This window comes from Desmodus rotundus, chromosome 6, assembly GCF_022682495.2.
Source record: "Desmodus rotundus isolate HL8 chromosome 6, HLdesRot8A.1, whole genome shotgun sequence".
Lineage (NCBI taxonomy): Eukaryota > Metazoa > Chordata > Mammalia > Chiroptera > Phyllostomidae > Desmodus > Desmodus rotundus.
In genome coordinates, this window is record NC_071392.1 from 35,344,322 (window position 1) to 35,362,186 (window position 17,865).

At 40.1% G+C, this 17,865-nt stretch overlaps 1 protein-coding gene across 2 annotated transcripts in view; it reads right to left on the reverse strand.

The window, feature by feature from the left end:
• CROT (carnitine O-octanoyltransferase) overlaps positions 1-17,853 on the reverse strand; it is a 42,673-nt gene extending 24,820 nt beyond the window's left edge. The window contains exons 1-7 of one of the 2 annotated variants that reach the window (XM_024559120.3): positions 17,745-17,825; positions 17,044-17,118; positions 14,498-14,633; positions 9,624-9,748; positions 8,120-8,301; positions 7,834-7,958; positions 3,138-3,246 (exon numbers count right to left, since the gene is read on the reverse strand). In XM_024559120.3, the coding sequence (XP_024414888.2) occupies positions 3,138-3,246; positions 7,834-7,958; positions 8,120-8,301; positions 9,624-9,748; positions 14,498-14,612 (656 nt within the window). In that variant the 5' untranslated portion in view covers positions 14,613-14,633; positions 17,044-17,118; positions 17,745-17,825. Of the gene's footprint in view, positions 1-3,137; positions 3,247-7,833; positions 7,959-8,119; positions 8,302-9,623; positions 9,749-14,497; positions 14,634-17,043; positions 17,119-17,744 lie in introns of both variants that reach the window. The other variant, XM_024559129.3, reaches the window with a different exon arrangement.
• Between the last annotated feature and the right edge of the window lie 12 nt (positions 17,854-17,865).

Consider the following 17,865-nt stretch of genomic DNA (forward strand, 5'->3'; position numbering starts at 1 on the left):
AAGTGTTGGGGAGGTTTAGCAGGTGTCTGCTAATAGATGGGGTAAGAGCTGGGGTGCAATGGGGTCACTGCTTACGCGTACAGGGTTACTTGGGGGATGACAAAAATGTTCTAAAATTGACTGTGGAGATAGTCACACAATTCTGTGAATATTCAAAAATGTTGAATTGAACATTTTAAATGGGTGAAAAGTATGCTGAGAATTCTATCTCAATAAAGCTGTCACTAAAAGCCAGAAAAAAAAGAATTGAAATGGTACCTGTTCTTCTACTGCCTCCTCCTATTGTAATACTATGTATTCGTCCAAGCTGAAAAACCTCAGTCATTTTTAATCTTTCTTTCTAAATCCAGTCACCAAGTCTTATTCATTTTATCTCCAAAACATTTTCTACATTTGTACCATCTTTTAAAGTCCCAACTTTTTACTTCTTTCCTGGATTACTGTAGTTTAATACATCTTTTTGAGACTCCAAGTCACTAAGATGCAGAATCTGACCAATTTATCTTCCTCTTCTAATATGTATCTTTTTGTGCACTTCTGTATAAAATTTCCTAATGCACAGGACTGGCCTGACAACTCAATTCTCTCTCTCTCTCTCTCTCTCTCTCTCTCTCTCTCTCTCTGTCTCTCTCTCTCACACACACACACACACACACACACACACACACACACACACACACACACACACACTTTTGCTTTGTATCAAGGAAAGGGAATTTAAAAAAAAGGCCTGGTAACTAATATCTTAGCACTCCACCTGCATGTAAAATCAGAAATAAATGACTTCGATAAAACATTATAATCAATATAACAGAGATAAGTGTAAGGCATATAAAGAGACTACAGGAGGCAATCCTTGGGGCTTGAGGTTAGGAAGGAGAATAGGAAATGAGGAAACAGTCGGCCTTGTTGTGACAGGTGAACAGAGACACAAGGCATGAGTAAGAGTGCTCACTCAGGAGGTAGACAAGGCAGGGGAGGGCACTCCAGAGAGAAGGCAAAGGTCACAGATAATCTGATATATTACAAGAACTACAAGCAGAGAAAAGGAGTAGGAGTATAGGAGGCACCAGGAGGAGGAGCAGGTGACAGGGCTGAAGATGGTCAAAGGTCATATCTAGACCACTGCTAAGGAACTGGGACTTTATTCTAGACTACAAGGAACAAGAATCTTAGGCAAAAGTGAAATATAATCAAAATTTTTTTCAATTTTTCAATTATTTTATTGTTCAATTACAGTTGTCTGCATTTTCTCCCCACCCCTCTACCCCACCCCAGCCAAACCCACCTCCCTCCCCTGCTTCCACCCTCCCCCTTGGTTTTGTCCATGTGTCCTTTATAGTAGTTCCTGAAAACCCTTCTCCCCACTGTCCCCTCCCCCCTCCCCTCTGGCTATTGTTAGATTGTTCTTAACTTCAATGTCTCTGGTTATAGTTTGTTTGCTTTTTTCTTTTGTTGACTAGGTTCCAGTTAAAGGTGAGATAAAATTTGAATTCTAAAAACTGATGACTGTTTGGAGAAAGTATGGAGGCAAGAAAGCAAAAGAAAAAAAAATAAACAAATGGGACTACTTCAAACTAAAAAGTTTTTACACAGCAAAATAAACTATCAACAAAATAAAAAACAACCCACAGAATGGGAGAACACATTCGCTGATACATCTGATAAGGGGTTAACATCCAAAATTTATAAATTACTAACAAAGCTCAACGCCAAAACAAACAACTAAATTGCCCAATTGAAAAATGGGCAAAGGGCCTGAATAGACACTTCTCCAAAGAGGACATACAGATGGCCAATAGACATCTGAAAATATGCTCAATGTCACTAATCAGAGACCTGCAAATTAAAACCACAAAGAGATATCATCTCACACCTGTCAGAATGGCTATCAGCAATTAATTAACAAACTGCAAGTGCTGGTGAGGATGTGGAGAAAAGGGAACCCTTTTGCACTGTTGGTGGGAATGCAAATTGGTGCAGCCACTGTGGAAAGCAGTATGGAGATACTTCAAAAAAATTAATGGATCTGCCTTTTGACCCAGCAATCCCACCTCTGGGAATATATCCAAAGGAACCCAAAACACTAATTTGAAAGAACATAAGCACCCCTATGTTCATTGCAGCGTTATTTACAGTTGCCAAGATATGGAAGCAGCCCAAGTGTCCATCAACAGATGAGTGGATAAAACAACTATGGGACATTTATACCTATTGTACTCCATCCGGACCTGGAGAACATTATGCTAAGTGAAATAAGCCAGTCAGAGAAAGAAAATACCATATGATTTCACTCACAGGTGGAATCTATTGAGCAAACTGAACTAACAAAGAAAATGGGGACAGACTCATAGATGGAGAGCAAATAACAGCTAGTGGAGGAGGAGGTAAGTGGGTGGAGGGATTGAGCAAAGGGAAAAAGGACTCATTGGACGCAGGCAACAGTGTGGTGACTGCTGGGGGGAGGTGGGTATAAGGGGTCTATATGGTAATGGAAAAGAATAAAGATTAAATAAAATAAAATATTTATAGTGAAAGGAGATTATGTTTAAGATTTTCTTTAAAATAATCCATGGGAGAATGAGAGGAGGGTCACAAGGAGGTACAGTTGAAACAAGACTATGAATTTATCATTGCTAAAGCTATAAGTTGGTAACTATTGAAGCTAAGGGAAGGGTACATTTCTTTCTACATTTTGAAATTTTCTATAATACACTTTAAAATGACATACAGGCAAAGTAAAACGGTAGTACATACTATATACTACTATATATACAATCTATTTGTATGTATATAGTACATACTGTATGTGAAATATATATATTTTAAAATGTATATGTATATATAAATAAATATGAAAGGCTAGAATACACCCAACTAGTAACAGTGATTAATTCCAGGGCAGAAAATGAGAGTGGTAGTCTGTCTTTTCTCCAAGTAGAATATATTCATATATGCCTACTAAAATAAAAATTAATTTAAATTAAAAATAAAATAAAAATAGATTTCTTAAAGATTCAGCATATATAAAATTCTTATTTTTCTGTCACCTTATAAACAGGCAATTCTGAACATTTATTTTTTAATCCACACAAAAGCCTATGACCTAACGAGACTGAAGAAAGAAGTCTGAAAACCTGAGAATCTCTGGTGGGGTGATCAAGCATCCTTCGTGTATCGCGTCAAAGACAAAAACTCGGCCTCGACACAGCACGGCAACGTGACTTGGGGAACACCCTTCACTCTCTGGGGAAAAAAAACAGAAAACACAGACCAAACCTCTCAAATAAGAGTAAAGCTGCATATTTATATCCAATAGAAAAAAATCATTTCTCCAATATTATACATATTACATATTTAATATATCACATGAACAAAAGCACGTTAATAAGGTGATGGAATTCAGTTATTATGATATAAATACATGCTCTTGAAACCTGTCCATGCGAAACATCTAGAAATCCATGGGAGCTTCAAATATTTGTGAACCTTGAGAACCAAATAAATCCCAAACTACTACAGGGAATTCTAGTTTTATTTACAGATAGGGACGGGAAGGGGAAAGGGGAACAGAAGAGTCCAAGACGAGAGCTACTTGTTGGCTTTTTTTAAATTAATTTTTTTATTGTATTTTTCCTCATTACCATTTAGCCCCTTATACCACCCCTCTCCCCGCGCCCGCCCCCCGCAATCAGCGCATTGTTGTCTATGTCCATGAATCCTTTTTACTTTTGCTCAACCCCTCCACCCCCTAACCTCCCCCACACCCCCACTCCCACCCACCCCCATGGCCCTGAGCCGTCACCTTGCTAGGACAGCTACTTGAATTAACCAGTTTTTCTTTCAGATTATTTTACTGTTCGTTGTTCATTAGATAATTTAATTGCAGTAATATCTAGCTATGCTTTCTCAAGAAAGTAGCTTTCAGTAGAACAAGGGCACTATATGCCTGTGTGGCAAGGAAAGAGAATTTTGCCTAATCTATAGTTTTATTCTGATACCGGTAAGCCACTGGCAACCGATTCAACGTTTCCTTTGGCACACTTTAACTCCCCAGGAACTACTGGCCTGCTGTAAACCTCAGACTATCCTGTTTTAGCTCCATTTTTCAAGTCCCAGTCCCTCAAACAAGGGTCTTCCTGCATGTCCCCTGCTCCTGCCCTCTAAGAAAGGAGAAAAAAGAGAAAGAAAAGTTAGAAAAGATATATACTGCCACGGGAAGGAAACTTACTGGTTGATACAATGCACAAGAAACTGTGCTAAATGCTTTACCCACGTTATCTCATGAAATCTATTCGTCAGCTGTGAGGAAGGACCACCTCCTGAGAGTACTGCTATTTTTTCCCTGATACCCTGTTTCCTCCAGTCCTAGGAGGTGAGGCATGAATTTTCCTTGTCCTTCATGGCTACCCCAATCCATTTCTACTCTCTTCCCCTGCAACACTCCCCCATTCCCTTTTACATTTATCATCACTACTTTTATTGCTGCTCTCTACTGAACACAGCTATCCAGACTGTAAGGCTGGAAAAGCACAAAGATAATAAGCTTGATGCAATAATAATCAATAAATGGTTGGGAGGAGGGTGAGAGGAGGTTGCTCCCTCAGGATGCACCTTAGAGAGGGTATCTGAGCAAAGAACTAAAGGAAATGGAGGAGCGAGCCGTAACAATATCTGCAGGAAGGGAGTTCCAGGCAGAGGAGACAGCAAGCACAAAGGCACTGCGACAAAAATGAGCTGGCTTGTTTGAAAGAAAAGGAGGTCAGTGCAGCCGCAGCAGACAGAGGAATGGGTAGAGCGGGACAGGAGGCTGGGGCCACATGACACCAGCTTCAGAAACGGCCTTCCATTTTCAGTATGATGGGTTTTAAGCAGGGGAGTAATGACACGATCACTCCAGCTGCTACGTGGAGAAGAGGTTTTAAGAGGAAAGAGAATATACAGCAAGATCAGTTAGGAAGTGACTGTAGTCCAGGTGAAAATGGCCAAAGCGGAAGGTCACAGGCGCTTTGACTAGGATGTAACACTTGACGGTGACAAGGGGTCAATTTTTTTTTCTTCTAAGAGGAAGATGTTATGAATTGGAACAATCCAGTAAGAAGGTAAAACTGGTAACACAGCACAGAGAGAAAGGATAATCTAGAAGCAAGGTCCTCGATTAGGCAAGAGGAGGAGGGGCCTAGTGCACCACATAGAAGCATCCTAAGGAGTCAGAACAGTTCATCCATTTCTAAAAAGGGAAGGCAAAACATATGACTGCATTAGTGTCCTGCAAGGGGGTTGCAGGATGGGAAAAGACTTACATGAGTATATTTTCTATGACTGCTGTAGCAAATTCCCACTAGCTCAGTAATTTACCACTAACACCACAAATTTACTACTTTATGGGTCTGGGGACCAGAAGACTGAAATGGTCTTACTGAGCTAAAATGCCCTTCAAACATGCCAAGTTTATGATGTGTAGGGGGTCGCCCCATGATGCACACACAAACACAGCAGCAGCAACAACAAACTGAACTAAATAAAAAAATAAAATGCCAAAAAACTGCGCTGGATCATCTTATCATTCAGATACTTGGAGAGGTCTTCCCTGACTGCCGAATCTACAACAGCCACCCAGTGCTCATGTTGTTTGGATTCTCTGTATGGTATCTGTCACTAACTCTGATATTTTTCACGTCTACTCATTATCTCAGCTTCAGCCCTATCTACACCTCTTCACACAGCCGTAAGTTCAAGAATACACTAACCGTGACAGCTCACGCCACTGTATCAGGATACACATTGTTAAATTAATTAATTCCCCTTTTACATACTGTAAATTAAAGGAATTACTTTATATAAGGGTATACACTAGGTGATAAATACTGAATACAAAACCAGGTGTGTTGATATTAGTTCTTAACTGATGTATATATTATCTCTTTTTGCTACTGTTATTCTCTTATCAATTTTTTCCTGTTCATCTTTTCCATTCATATTTGAGCATTAAGCTTTATGAGATAAATAACCAAGTTTCTTAATCCTTTCTTTTAATTCTTTCACTTGTAACATCAAGGTAAGTGTGTTATAGGCTTGAGGACATTATCCCAAGCATCTAAAGAGGTTTACGAAGAGGAGTTGAGTAGTACATGAAAATGAACTCATACCCTCACACTACAAGCAAAGTTGGCTACAGAAATTTTACTTTTAAATAAAATATTATGTAAGAAAAATATCCATGCATACATTCTGCAATAATTACATATCATTAAATTTACAAAAAATAAAAATTCTTGAAGTAACAAAAGTAGCAGTTACTAACACAGAATTTTCCATTTTAATATATGCTAAGACACCAAGGAGAAACTGTCATTAACCTAATAGTGAAAACTTTGCAAAGACTTCGATGAGTCAATCTGAACTCAAATGCCTTGAGGAAGATTGATACCATGTTCTCACCTCATACAACAGGAAAGAAAAGTACATTCACAATGAAAGGGGCATGATGACCACATACAAGTAAACACTCAAAAAGAGACTTCAGATAAGAAGGAACACAGGCAGGGAAGTAAGAAGCTAGGAAAATTCCTGGGCCAGTGGAATGGGGAAATTGTGACAAGATGTGAAGAACTTAAAGCCAGCTAGTGAATCAAAAGACGTAATCTTCCCTAACAGAGGACACTTTAGAGCATATGGTTTCTATCTCCCCTCCCTAATCAGAGAATACACAGCTTAAATCACCCTGGTCAGGGAGAGACAGGACAGAGAACCAATTAATGCCATCTGTGCCAGCCAAACCCAAGGACAGATGAAGTCAGGGGAACAACTAAAAACCGGATCAGAGCCAGAGAGACCCAAGATAAAAGTAAAACAGTATAGCAGACCAAACAATAATCCCAACTCCCGTATATGCTCATTATGATGCATCAGCATAACAAAAATGCACCTAAAAAGCTGATGAATATTCTCTCAAAATCCTCCCCTAAGATTCTTGCCCATGGAAGAGAAACAAAACTCCCCAGGCAAAGGATACCAGCATGCGCTCACTCCAGAGCACACCCACGCCCCTTCTTGAGTGTGAACTTTTTACTTCCTCCTAAACTTGAGGCGTCCCCCTGAGATCTACAACAAGGGGAGCAGCAGGCAGTGGCAGCTCAACCCACCTCCAAGTCCCCCTTTCCTCTGACTTTCCAGTGAGCTATCAGCAGCCCCACCTTGGCTTACTTCTGTCATTGTGACCTTTATTTCCCAGGGAGCGAACAGCAGCCCCAGCCTGACTCACTTCTTTCCTGTAACGTTTCTAGGGAGCCAAAGCAGAGCTCTGCCTAGGCTGTCTCCTGTTGCTTCTTCTACCCTAAGTCCTTCCTTTGTTTCACTGTCCCAGGTTGAAAAAATGTACTCTCAAAATCACCTACAAGTGTGAAATCGTTCCTGTCTGAAATCAAGAGCCCACACGCCACCAGCCAGATGGAGGCAGACCCACTCGGGGCCTGGACACTGTCCCGTGACAGAAAAAGGGCAGAAACAGACGGATCCAAATCATATTCCCCAGATTCCCTAATACTCTTCATAATTCCACACCTTAACTAAATTTTAAATTTTCAAATGGTGCAACATAAGCATCAGGTTTGTACAGAACCATGTAAGACACAATTTAGAAAATCCATTCCCGTAAATCACGTTCAACTCATCAGGATGACTGAAAGATGAGGTTCACTGAAAGCCTTTGATTAGTCAAAATCCAAAAAGGAATACTCTTCAAAACAATGTTTCACGGTGTCATAGAAACTACAACAAAACTACCCAAAATCCCGGTGCTTTTACCAAAGAAAGTGCGAGGATTCTACTTACCAGTCCTAAAATAATTCCTAATTGAGTCTCTATTAATTCCTGGAATCTTGCAGGTAGAAAACAGCATTCGGAACTGATTCATATCTAGAGGAGTATTTCCGACTTTATTAACAGGCACCTTTTCTCTATTAAAACAAGAGTATTTTGATTAAGAAGTCATTATAAAACTTATACCAAATAGTCACAACTGTAATATTCATTCCCAACTAAGTAAATAAAGCCTCTCAGCTTTTGCCACCTGAGACTTTGGGTACATTTCGTATCAAATTCACATAAGTAGCCTTACTTTCTTAATAGCTGCCAGTAGTTCAAGTTATGCCAAAGGCTTATACTTCCTCTTTCCAGCTGTGTGCCTTCCTTTGGAGGCCAGTAGTGCTCAACGTGGGCCGCAGGGCCCCCAAAGTTGACGTTCAGTTGTGACGGTACACGGACATCCAGGTAGGCAACACGCAGCCACCACTCTTCCAGCTAAAATAAAGAACATCAGCCCAGTGCTGCTGAAAACACGTGAATGGGTAAGGAAAAAAGTTACCGTCTATACGGTTCTTTTCCTTTAATTTCTTTAGAAACTGTAGGGTCTTAAATACTATTCAGTTTCACTACCTTATCAAAAACGTTAAATAAGAAAGCACCTTCAGACAGATCATGTTGAAGTCACAAATACCCGAGACAGTACCGAGGTGTGTTTTCTCAGAGCACCTCGGGTACAACAGATACTCAATAAATTCTTCACTTTAGAGGTTTACAATTTTCCTTTTTCAAGCAAAAACTAAAATACTAAATCAGAAATAGAAAAACTTTCCAGTCGGTTTTTAAAAACTAGCTTGGGTTTTTCACACAGTGATGTGTGTGCCCTCCTTTCACTAGAAGCGCTTCAATTTCACGCATAAGTAAGCAGATCTTATCCAATTACTTAAGAGTTATTTTTTAAGAATTGATGTTTTTGATTATAATCATTCAGAAAAAGATATAAATAAAGAAGATACTGGTAGAACAACTTCTTACCTTTACCTTAATCTAATTAAAATCACCCAAGGCTCAAGATTTAGAATAAAGGAATCTGAAAGTATAAAATTTTATTATTCCATCATAGGCATCAATGGCTGATGAAAAGAGAAGCTTGTTTTTTCATTTCTAAAGCTAAGATAATTACAATCATTATTCCTAGACTAAATTCTCGGGTTACACTATAGAAATAGAGTAGTTAAGCTAAAGAAGCCAAAAAAGACTACTTGTAGAAATTGATATCCTCTATAATTATTTTAGCAACATGTCATTAATCTATATGAAACACACAATACTCATAACCGTTCTCCTCTCCATTTTTGGGATGGCCCTTTTCTTCACATGCATTGTTTAAACATTTGTACACCACCTATGCGACACATCTATTTTACTAGTGTTACTAGTGTTACTATGTGACACCACCTATTTTCCTAGTGTTTCAAGATTTTTTAGGCAATTAATACCGGAACAAAATGTTTCTCTCAAGCGTGGTCTACAAATCACTTGCATCAGAACCACATGGAATAGTTGCTAAAATAAGGATTTCTGGGCCCCATTCCAGAGATACTGAATCAGAATTATTTGTCCCAGGAAATCTGTATTTCAACAAGTTTTCTAACTCACAACATTCAAAACTCTACAGAGTTAAGTGATTCCTTAATTCTTTTGAATGACCATATTGACTGCAAGAATTTTTACAGTAATAATTTTTTTAAAAAGTTATTTACATTTTTATTTTTTAAGCATCACCAATTTTCTGATCTTAAGTAGAATAACTTAAATACCCAATTTCTTTTTCCTTTTGCCCTTTCAAGCAATTTCTGGTGCAATTTTTCTCCAATGCCATTTTGAAATTTTTGGACAAGTTCTTCAGTTTTCTTATATTCTTCTTCATTTGCAAATGGCTTTACTATAAAGAAAGAATATGCATATATGCATTAAAGTACTTGCACATCAAGTACCACAAAGTCACCTCAATTATTATGATTTACACAAATCCAGAGACTCAGTTATGTAAAATAATTATGAATATATTAATTATCACTGCAATCCAATAAATTAGAATTTATAACCTGGAGATAGCTCAAAAGTAACAACACAAGATACTGTAAAAATATAACACTGGGAATTATGTAATCTAATAACCATTTTCAGAGAAATTATTTTAAAATCACTCTGGATGATGATAGCTAAAATGACAGAGACAGGACTATTGCGTAGCTATTAGTCCAGCAGGAAAGTAAACGCTGTTTAGCCTCGAATAGTGAATAAGCATCTTTCCACCAATGTTCAAGCAGAGCCTTGAGCATTCTGTGTGCAAATGTAGTATTTAGTAAAGCCTGCCCAGAGCAGTGTTGGTTTTGGTTTCCTTCAAAAAGAGAGGAAAGGAAAGAAAGAAAACAAAGGAAAGAAGGAAAGAAAGGAAGGAAGGAAGGAGGAAGGGAGAGAAAAATGAAAGGATACAGGGTTCTCAGTCCATCAAAACCAAGAAACCAAGTACTCTGAAAATTAAGCTATAAAATAAATTTTAGAAATCTTAGGGCACTAATATCTCCCTTTTGTTGTAGTTTGCCTCTTTAAAATCTTATCTTAAAATCAATTTAAATATCTGTATTCATAAAGTATACAAGTGAATAATCAAAAACAGTGATTGACCAGTGAAGTTTTTTTAAAAAATACTAGAATTCCCAGATGAAAGTAGATGAGAAAAAAGAAAAGAGATAAAGAATTTTTAAAAAACTAAAAAACAGAGGGCTTCCACTTAAATTAAGAAAACTAAATACAGTGGAACCTCAGTTGTTGAACTTAATTTGTTCCAGAAGCCTATTGGAGAAGCCATTTGTTAGAAAACAGAATCACACTCACACTCGGGCATTCTCTCCTTTGTCGCCTGAGACACGCACAACTGATCATATAGGTACCAGCATGAGAGGGTTGCTGGACTGAGAACCAAAGCTTTGTTTGACAACTGAGGCAATTTCTCCTTGAACAACTTGGCCAAGAACTTAATCGTTTGAGATGGGAGACGTTCGAGAACCAGGGTTTGACTGTACATAGATTTACCTCCACTACTTCTAGCAACTCGCTAAAATGACAGTAACTAAAAAGGTATAAATCCATAAGGACAAAAAAAAAAAGAGAGAGAGAACAGCAGACAGATTCAGCTAACATTTTACCACTTACAAAACACATGGGTAAACGGCAACTGTAGAATGGAGAAAGTATCAAAAGCCTGGAGAGTGGAAGGTCGTGAGAGAGTTAGGTGCAAACCAAAAAGCAAGCCCATTCCTGCAGTACAATCCCAGAAAGGTTCAAGAATTCAAGACACGGGAACTTCCAAAAGCAGGGGGCAAAGTGAGACTGAAAACAGGAGGATGGCTTGGAAGTCTCTGGAAGCAGCAATCACTCCACCCACACTTGCCTCTGTACAGAAAGCCAGGCAACTTCCTCGCAATGCCAGTAGAAATGTGGAAGTTTACTCTCAGGAAAAGCTACCAAACAGGCAGGATTCTTGGATTCTAGCTCAAAGTGAAAAAAAGAGGAATGGATTACAATGAAAGCATATACCCAGAACAATGAGTCCTCCAGCCCCCGCCCCCTGCTAAGGTCCCAAAACACCAGCAGTCAAGCTTATGCCTTCTAAACAAATAATAAGATTATTCTTTGACTAAAGTGGCAAGTATAAGAAAAAAGGAGTTCTGGTACTTGGGTATGACCTAATAGAACTGCTAGATCTCTGTCCTATTACCCCAGAAGGCTCATTCTAATGAGGCTCACTAACCACAAAGCCCCACCCATGCACACAGAGCGCCTACGAATTGCCAGACAGTTGAGAGAAGCCTCTCACATGACAGTCAGAAAGCAGAACTAACAAAGGATTGGTCCTATTAAACGGTACACAGACCAAAGAGGGGAAGGCATTAATAATGAAGATACACCCCAATCTTCAAGAAAAGAGATGCCAAGGAGTACAATAACTACAGGACCATCGCTCTAACTTCCACACACCTAAAGGGATGCTCCAGGCGGTGCAACAAAGGCTTCCGCCTTCTAGGAAATGCCGCATGTTCAAGCTGGATTCAGAAATGGAGGGGCACTCGAACTGCAAGCACTTGTTGGAAGCTGGAGTGCTCCAGTGGATTGCAGAAGAAGGAAAGCCTATGTTTCACAGAGTACAGCAAAGCCTTTGACTGCATCAATCACGAAAAGCTCTGGGTTGCTCTAAAAGGAATGGACGTGCCTCAGCTTTTGATCATCCTGACGTGTAACCTGTCCTGTGGACAGCAAGCCACTCTCAGGACAGAATATGGACAGACTGAACAGTTTCCTATAGGCGAAGGTGTCAGATAAGAACACAGTTTATTTCCCTGCTGTTTAGTCTGTACACCAAACATAGCATATGAAAAACTGGACGAGACTCGAAGGAAGGTGGAGTGAAAACTGGTGAAAGAACTGTCAATCATCTAAGATACTCAGAGGGCACCATCGTACTGGCAGAAAGCTGCAATGATTTGAAATGACTTCTGACGAAAGTGAAAGAATAAAAGTGCCAAAGCAGGACTGCATTTGAACATCAAGACAAAAATCATGACTACAGAAGAAACACACAACTTTAACATAGACAATGAAGATACTAACATTGTTAAGGTTTTGTTAACCTTGATCCAGTCATCAATTCAAATGGAGACTGCAGCTAAGAAATCAAGAGATAGCCGAGACTCGAAAGGGCAGCAAGGGAAGAATTAGAAAAGATCACCAAGGCAAAGATGTGCTGTTAGAGACCAAAGCTTAGGTCATCCACACCTATGTATTTTCAATTACTATATACAGATGCACAAGTTGAACAGTGAAGAGGCTTTTAGGAAAAAAACTGATTCATTTGAAACATGTTGGAGGAGAGCTCTATGGATACCCTGGACTGCCAGAAAGATGAACAAGTGTGTCCTAGCATTTGCCCAAAATGTGACTGGAGCCAAAAAGACAACACTGAAGCTGTCCTACTTTGGGCATATCATGAAAAGGCAGGATTCTTTGGCAAAGACAATAAAACTGGGTAAAACAGAAGACAACAGAAAAAGAGGAACACCAGGTGCATTGGCCGCATAAGCGAAGCCATAGGTATGGGTCTGTAGGAACTGAGTGGGGTGGTTGAGGACAGGACATTGGAGACATCGCTCTTCTATAGAGTCGCCAGGAGCAAAAGCTGACTCAACAGCCATTAACACACCAATAACTTAAGGAAAACATTTTTCAAGTAAAAGCTTAGCCCAGAAGGACCAGATCCAAGTAACAGGAGTTCCAGAAAGAGAGCAAAGAACTGAGGAGAAAACTATCAAAGAAACAATATTTCAAAAATTTCCTAGAACTAAAGAACATGACTTTTTACACTGAAAGAACCCACTGGGTGTTCAGAGAAATAAATTTAAAAAACTAAAGACACATCATTGAGAAATTCAGAGTGGTAGGAATAAAAAAAGGGGGGCGCCAAACACACCCAGAGAGTAAAAAACTTAAAAAGGATTGAACATCACAACAGCATCAGACTTCTTAAGAGGAACAAACATTGCCTTCAAAACCCTTTAAAAATATAATTTTCAACCCAGAATTCTAGAGTCAGCCAAACGGTAGAATAAATGTTTTTTAGGTCCTTCATTATTTTCCTCCCAGATAGCCTTTCTCAAGTGGCTACTGAAGACGCACTAAAATATGGGAAGACAAAGAGAAAAAAGAGGAAGACAGCATCCGGGAACCATGGAATCCAACATTGGAGAGGTGAAGCGAACTGCCAGGATGATGACCAAAGGCAAGGCCCAGGAAAACAGCTGCCCAGCCAGCTCAGGACACGCTCACTGGGCCTGGAGGGTAGAGGGTGCGGGAAGGATGCCTCCAAGGAGAAATGAAACTGAGAGAACATCTTATGTATTTGAATATAGTCAGGGATCCTCAGTGTAATCAAGTGCCTGAGAATGAATTAGTTGTGACTACAAAGCAAACTAAGCAAATGAAAAATGAGGGGGGAAAATGCAGCAAGAAGTAATCAAAGTGTACCAACTGGTTCTCTTGTCAGTAACTGCAAAACCATAAATCCTAAATGATCAGGTAAATTAATTCAGTAAAGACTGATTTATATCAGGTGGAACCCTATGTTAAATCAGGTAAATGCTAATTAATTCCCAAATGGTGGTCTGTATAACTACACTGAGAGAATGAGAGGAAAAACGTGCATGTGTGGGATCGGATATGTCTCGGCAGGGGGACGTTAGGGAGTGTAAGAGAGCTAAATCCACATATTTTTAGGAGCCAATTCAAAATATAAACAACTGAAAAATCCAAGAAATAATAACATAATCCGTTTAAGTAGTTTAAGCCTGGAGATAACATAAGAAACAGATAGATTATTTGAAAGTGCTCGCTTGAGAGTAGAATTTGCAGGGGGTGGGGGGTGAGGCAGAGGACTACTAATTTTTATTGTTAGCCTAACAATAATATCTGGCTTTTTAAAATTATATGGAAAAATTAGGAGAAAATTTTGGACATTTAAGGACATTTAATTATCATGAGCCTAAAAGAAAAAGCAATTAGACCCTCATTAACCTCTAATAATGTCATAGTGCTCTAAGTCGCTCACAGTAGTTATACGAAAAGATTACAAACATACCTGATTCGAGGTATTTTTTTAATGATTCTTTGAGTGAAGGAACAGGAAGTGATGGAAGAGAATCCTGGTACTGAAATGTTCGTTCTTCAGTTGACTTAGCCAATTGATTTTCCATGATGTAAGCACGATATAAAAACTAAAGAAAAAACAGACCTCAGAAGTTCAACCTCATAAATATTCTTATATACAGTAGGTCCAATTCACAAAATCAATATTTAGGGACCACAGTATATTCAGGACTTGGTCCTAGTCCTTAATAAATATTTTCATGAACTTGTCAGAGAACCAACTTCAAAAAGGTGTAGACTGATGGGAAGCAGAGTTTGCCACCCCAAAATATGCCTTTTTTGGGAGATTGATTATTTTAAGCTCATTATTTTTAAGAAAGAAGACTTAGGAGAAACTTAGACCTGCCTTCAAACAGTCTAAAAGAATTTAGACAGAAACCCTGCTCCAGGAAGGGGGCCATTGGTAACTACGGTTAAGGATGCACTAAGTGTGATTCAGAGGGAGGAAGCTGGCAAGGCCTCTGGTCTAAGTCCGCTCAGTGTCCCATTGTGAAAGGTATGTAACGAGGACCCAGCAAACATTTCTCTACCAAACATTTGCTTCTCACTCTCCATGGGAATTGCATCCCTGTCCTTTGTAGTCCCAAACCACAACCTCCCACTTCTTCGCTCAGGATGGCATTGAAGCCTTCCATCATTTTCTATTAATTAAAATTAATAGCAAAGACAAACAAAATGTTCCAATCATAGGTTACAAAATAAAACATTATCAAAATCAAGGGTGTGGCAGAAACTCTTCAAGCCAATATAATTTCCCCTTCTTTGTTAACAGAATCTCAAGTTCTAGCTGGGCATACTGCTACACAGCTGTATACACAGCTGACTCTCCCTTGCAGCTAAGAATGGCTTCGTGATGCATGTATCACCTACAGGCCATCCCTTGTAAAGGACTACCTGGGTTCTCCCTGTGCTTTCTCTCCTTCTCACTGCCTATCAGGTAGTCCCAACTGGAACGGCACCTTGGGCCCATTCATGGAAGCCATGTACAAGCATAACTCTGAGATACTGGGAGCTTGGTTCCTGACCACTACAATAAAGTGAGTTGTAACTGTTTTGCTGGTGGAGGGTCTTGCCTTCACCTTGTAAAAGCCAAATTTGTGAAGTGCAATAAAATGAAGGATGCTTGTATTGCAGTTGTCAGAATGTTCCTACTAGCCCTGGACTCCTCCCTCTAGATATATGAAAAAAAGAAACTTTTATCTTATCAATACCACTATATTTTGGGCTTCCTTTGTTAAGATAGAAGAGCTGATTAGCCTATACCACTAATATAAAGAGACAATCCCAAAATGAGCTACAACAAAGATCTCACACTTCCTCGGCCTCTTCGTGTCTAATGGCTTTGGCTGCACTTCACTTTGACCATCCATAAACATGGTTTTAGATCTAATGGAAATGTAGATCTGGGTTCAAATACCAACTTTACCACTTTCTAGACATGTGCCCCTAGGCAACTAACTTTAACTGCATTTCCTTAACTAGAAAGCATAATCATATGATCAGAGTTGTTAAGATTTTTCTAAATGCCTGCCCAAGCACATTATAAAAATAAATCCATCTAGTTAAGATGACCATATTATGCTACCTAAGCAGAATTTCTATGGATGGCTCCCATGATTCCCTACCCGCTCCCTAACTCCCAGAACCTGTGAATATGAGATTTTTCACTTCCATGCTTGTGATCGTGTTATTTCACACAGCACAACTGATCTTAAAATAGGGAGACTATACAGATGAGTCTAACATAATCACTTGAGCCCCTAGGAGCAGAAAGCGTTCTCCAGCTGGAGACAGAAGAGTCAAGAGATTAAAACCACAAAAGGTGTTGTCTGGCTTTGGAGACTCAGGTGGTCTTGTGGAGCTAACAGAGGCCCCACCTGACAGCCAGTAAGGAAAGCGGGTCCTCCCTTCTACAACGGCACAGAAATGAATTCTGCCAACAACCTCAATGAGCCTCCTGGACATGGAATCTCCCCCAGAGCCTCCAGAAAAGAGCCCAGACCCACATACAGGAACCTTTATTTTAGCTCTGTGAGATCCTAAGCAGACTATGCAGCTAAACCTACCTGGATTTCTGATCTATAGAAGCTGTGAGATAATAAATGTGTGGTTTTTTTCATTATTTGTGATAAATTGTTATGGCAGCAACAGGCAACAAATACACACATATAGAAAAGATAAGCTATTCTCTGTATACCTCCCTGACATTTAACAGACTCCAATTCCATACACACTGCAGTCTTAACTAACCCAGAGGTACACATGAAAATATGAATTATCAGATTCTTTTAAGGATTATTTGTTTTGAACTCTCGCCCATAAAGATCAAGTAATTCCCAAAAAACATAAATGCGCATTAAGAAAATGATAACACTGGATTTAATTATAATGGGCTTCCTGGCAGCAATGAATTGTAAACTCAAAGTGGGAAAGAGACTTAGAACAGTAAGGTAAAAAGAAAATCGATTGCCAACATACCGGTATACCAGGTGAATTGTTTAGGAGTGCCAGGAGCCTGTTTCGAAATCACACGGGTCTGAACTAGGCTGCTGACTATGGGAAGGAAGAAACAAGCGCGGGGTGGGGGAGTGGATATTAACAAAAACTGGTGAAAGAAGGTGGAAGCCAGACAGTCTAGAGGTTGGGAGGCCCCAAGACAAACTTTTGGGAAAGCACAGCAAACACACGCATAAAGTCCATCAGCTAGAAAACTGGATGAAAATTACACTAGGTTTCAAACAATCGCATTCCCTTTCATTTCCATTAGACAGGTCCACGAGATACAATGAACCTCCCGGTGCCCCGGTCGCTATCCGGTACCGTCGCCCTGTCGCGGGGCGACAGAGTTCAAGGCCGGGCTCCGAAGACAGGGGGCGCAGAGGGCGACGAGAGCTCGGAGACTCCTCCCACCAACCCGAAGTCAGCTCTGCACTCAAAAGGCGGCCAAGGGAGAGAAATCTAACCAAGCATCACAACGGACCAGCCGAGCGACCCGACGTCGGGGGTACCTCTCCGACCTCGGCAGGCAAAACGCCTGCTGACCCGGCTCCCTCGCGGAGGCCTGGCTGCTCCGCCGTCCTGCATTATTTAACTCTGTTCTACACTGGTTAACTTTCCCCCACCCCCGACGAGTTAGAAGAAGGAGGGAGCGCTGTCTCCAGGGTCCAGTTGGTCCTCACCCCGCGCGCTTCGCCCTCTCCACCGCAGCCGACAGCCGCGCCTCCCAGCTCCCTTAAGTCCTCGGGAAAGCGAGAAATTGGACGGAAAACCGCGATGGTCCAGCCCAACGGCCACCGGGGA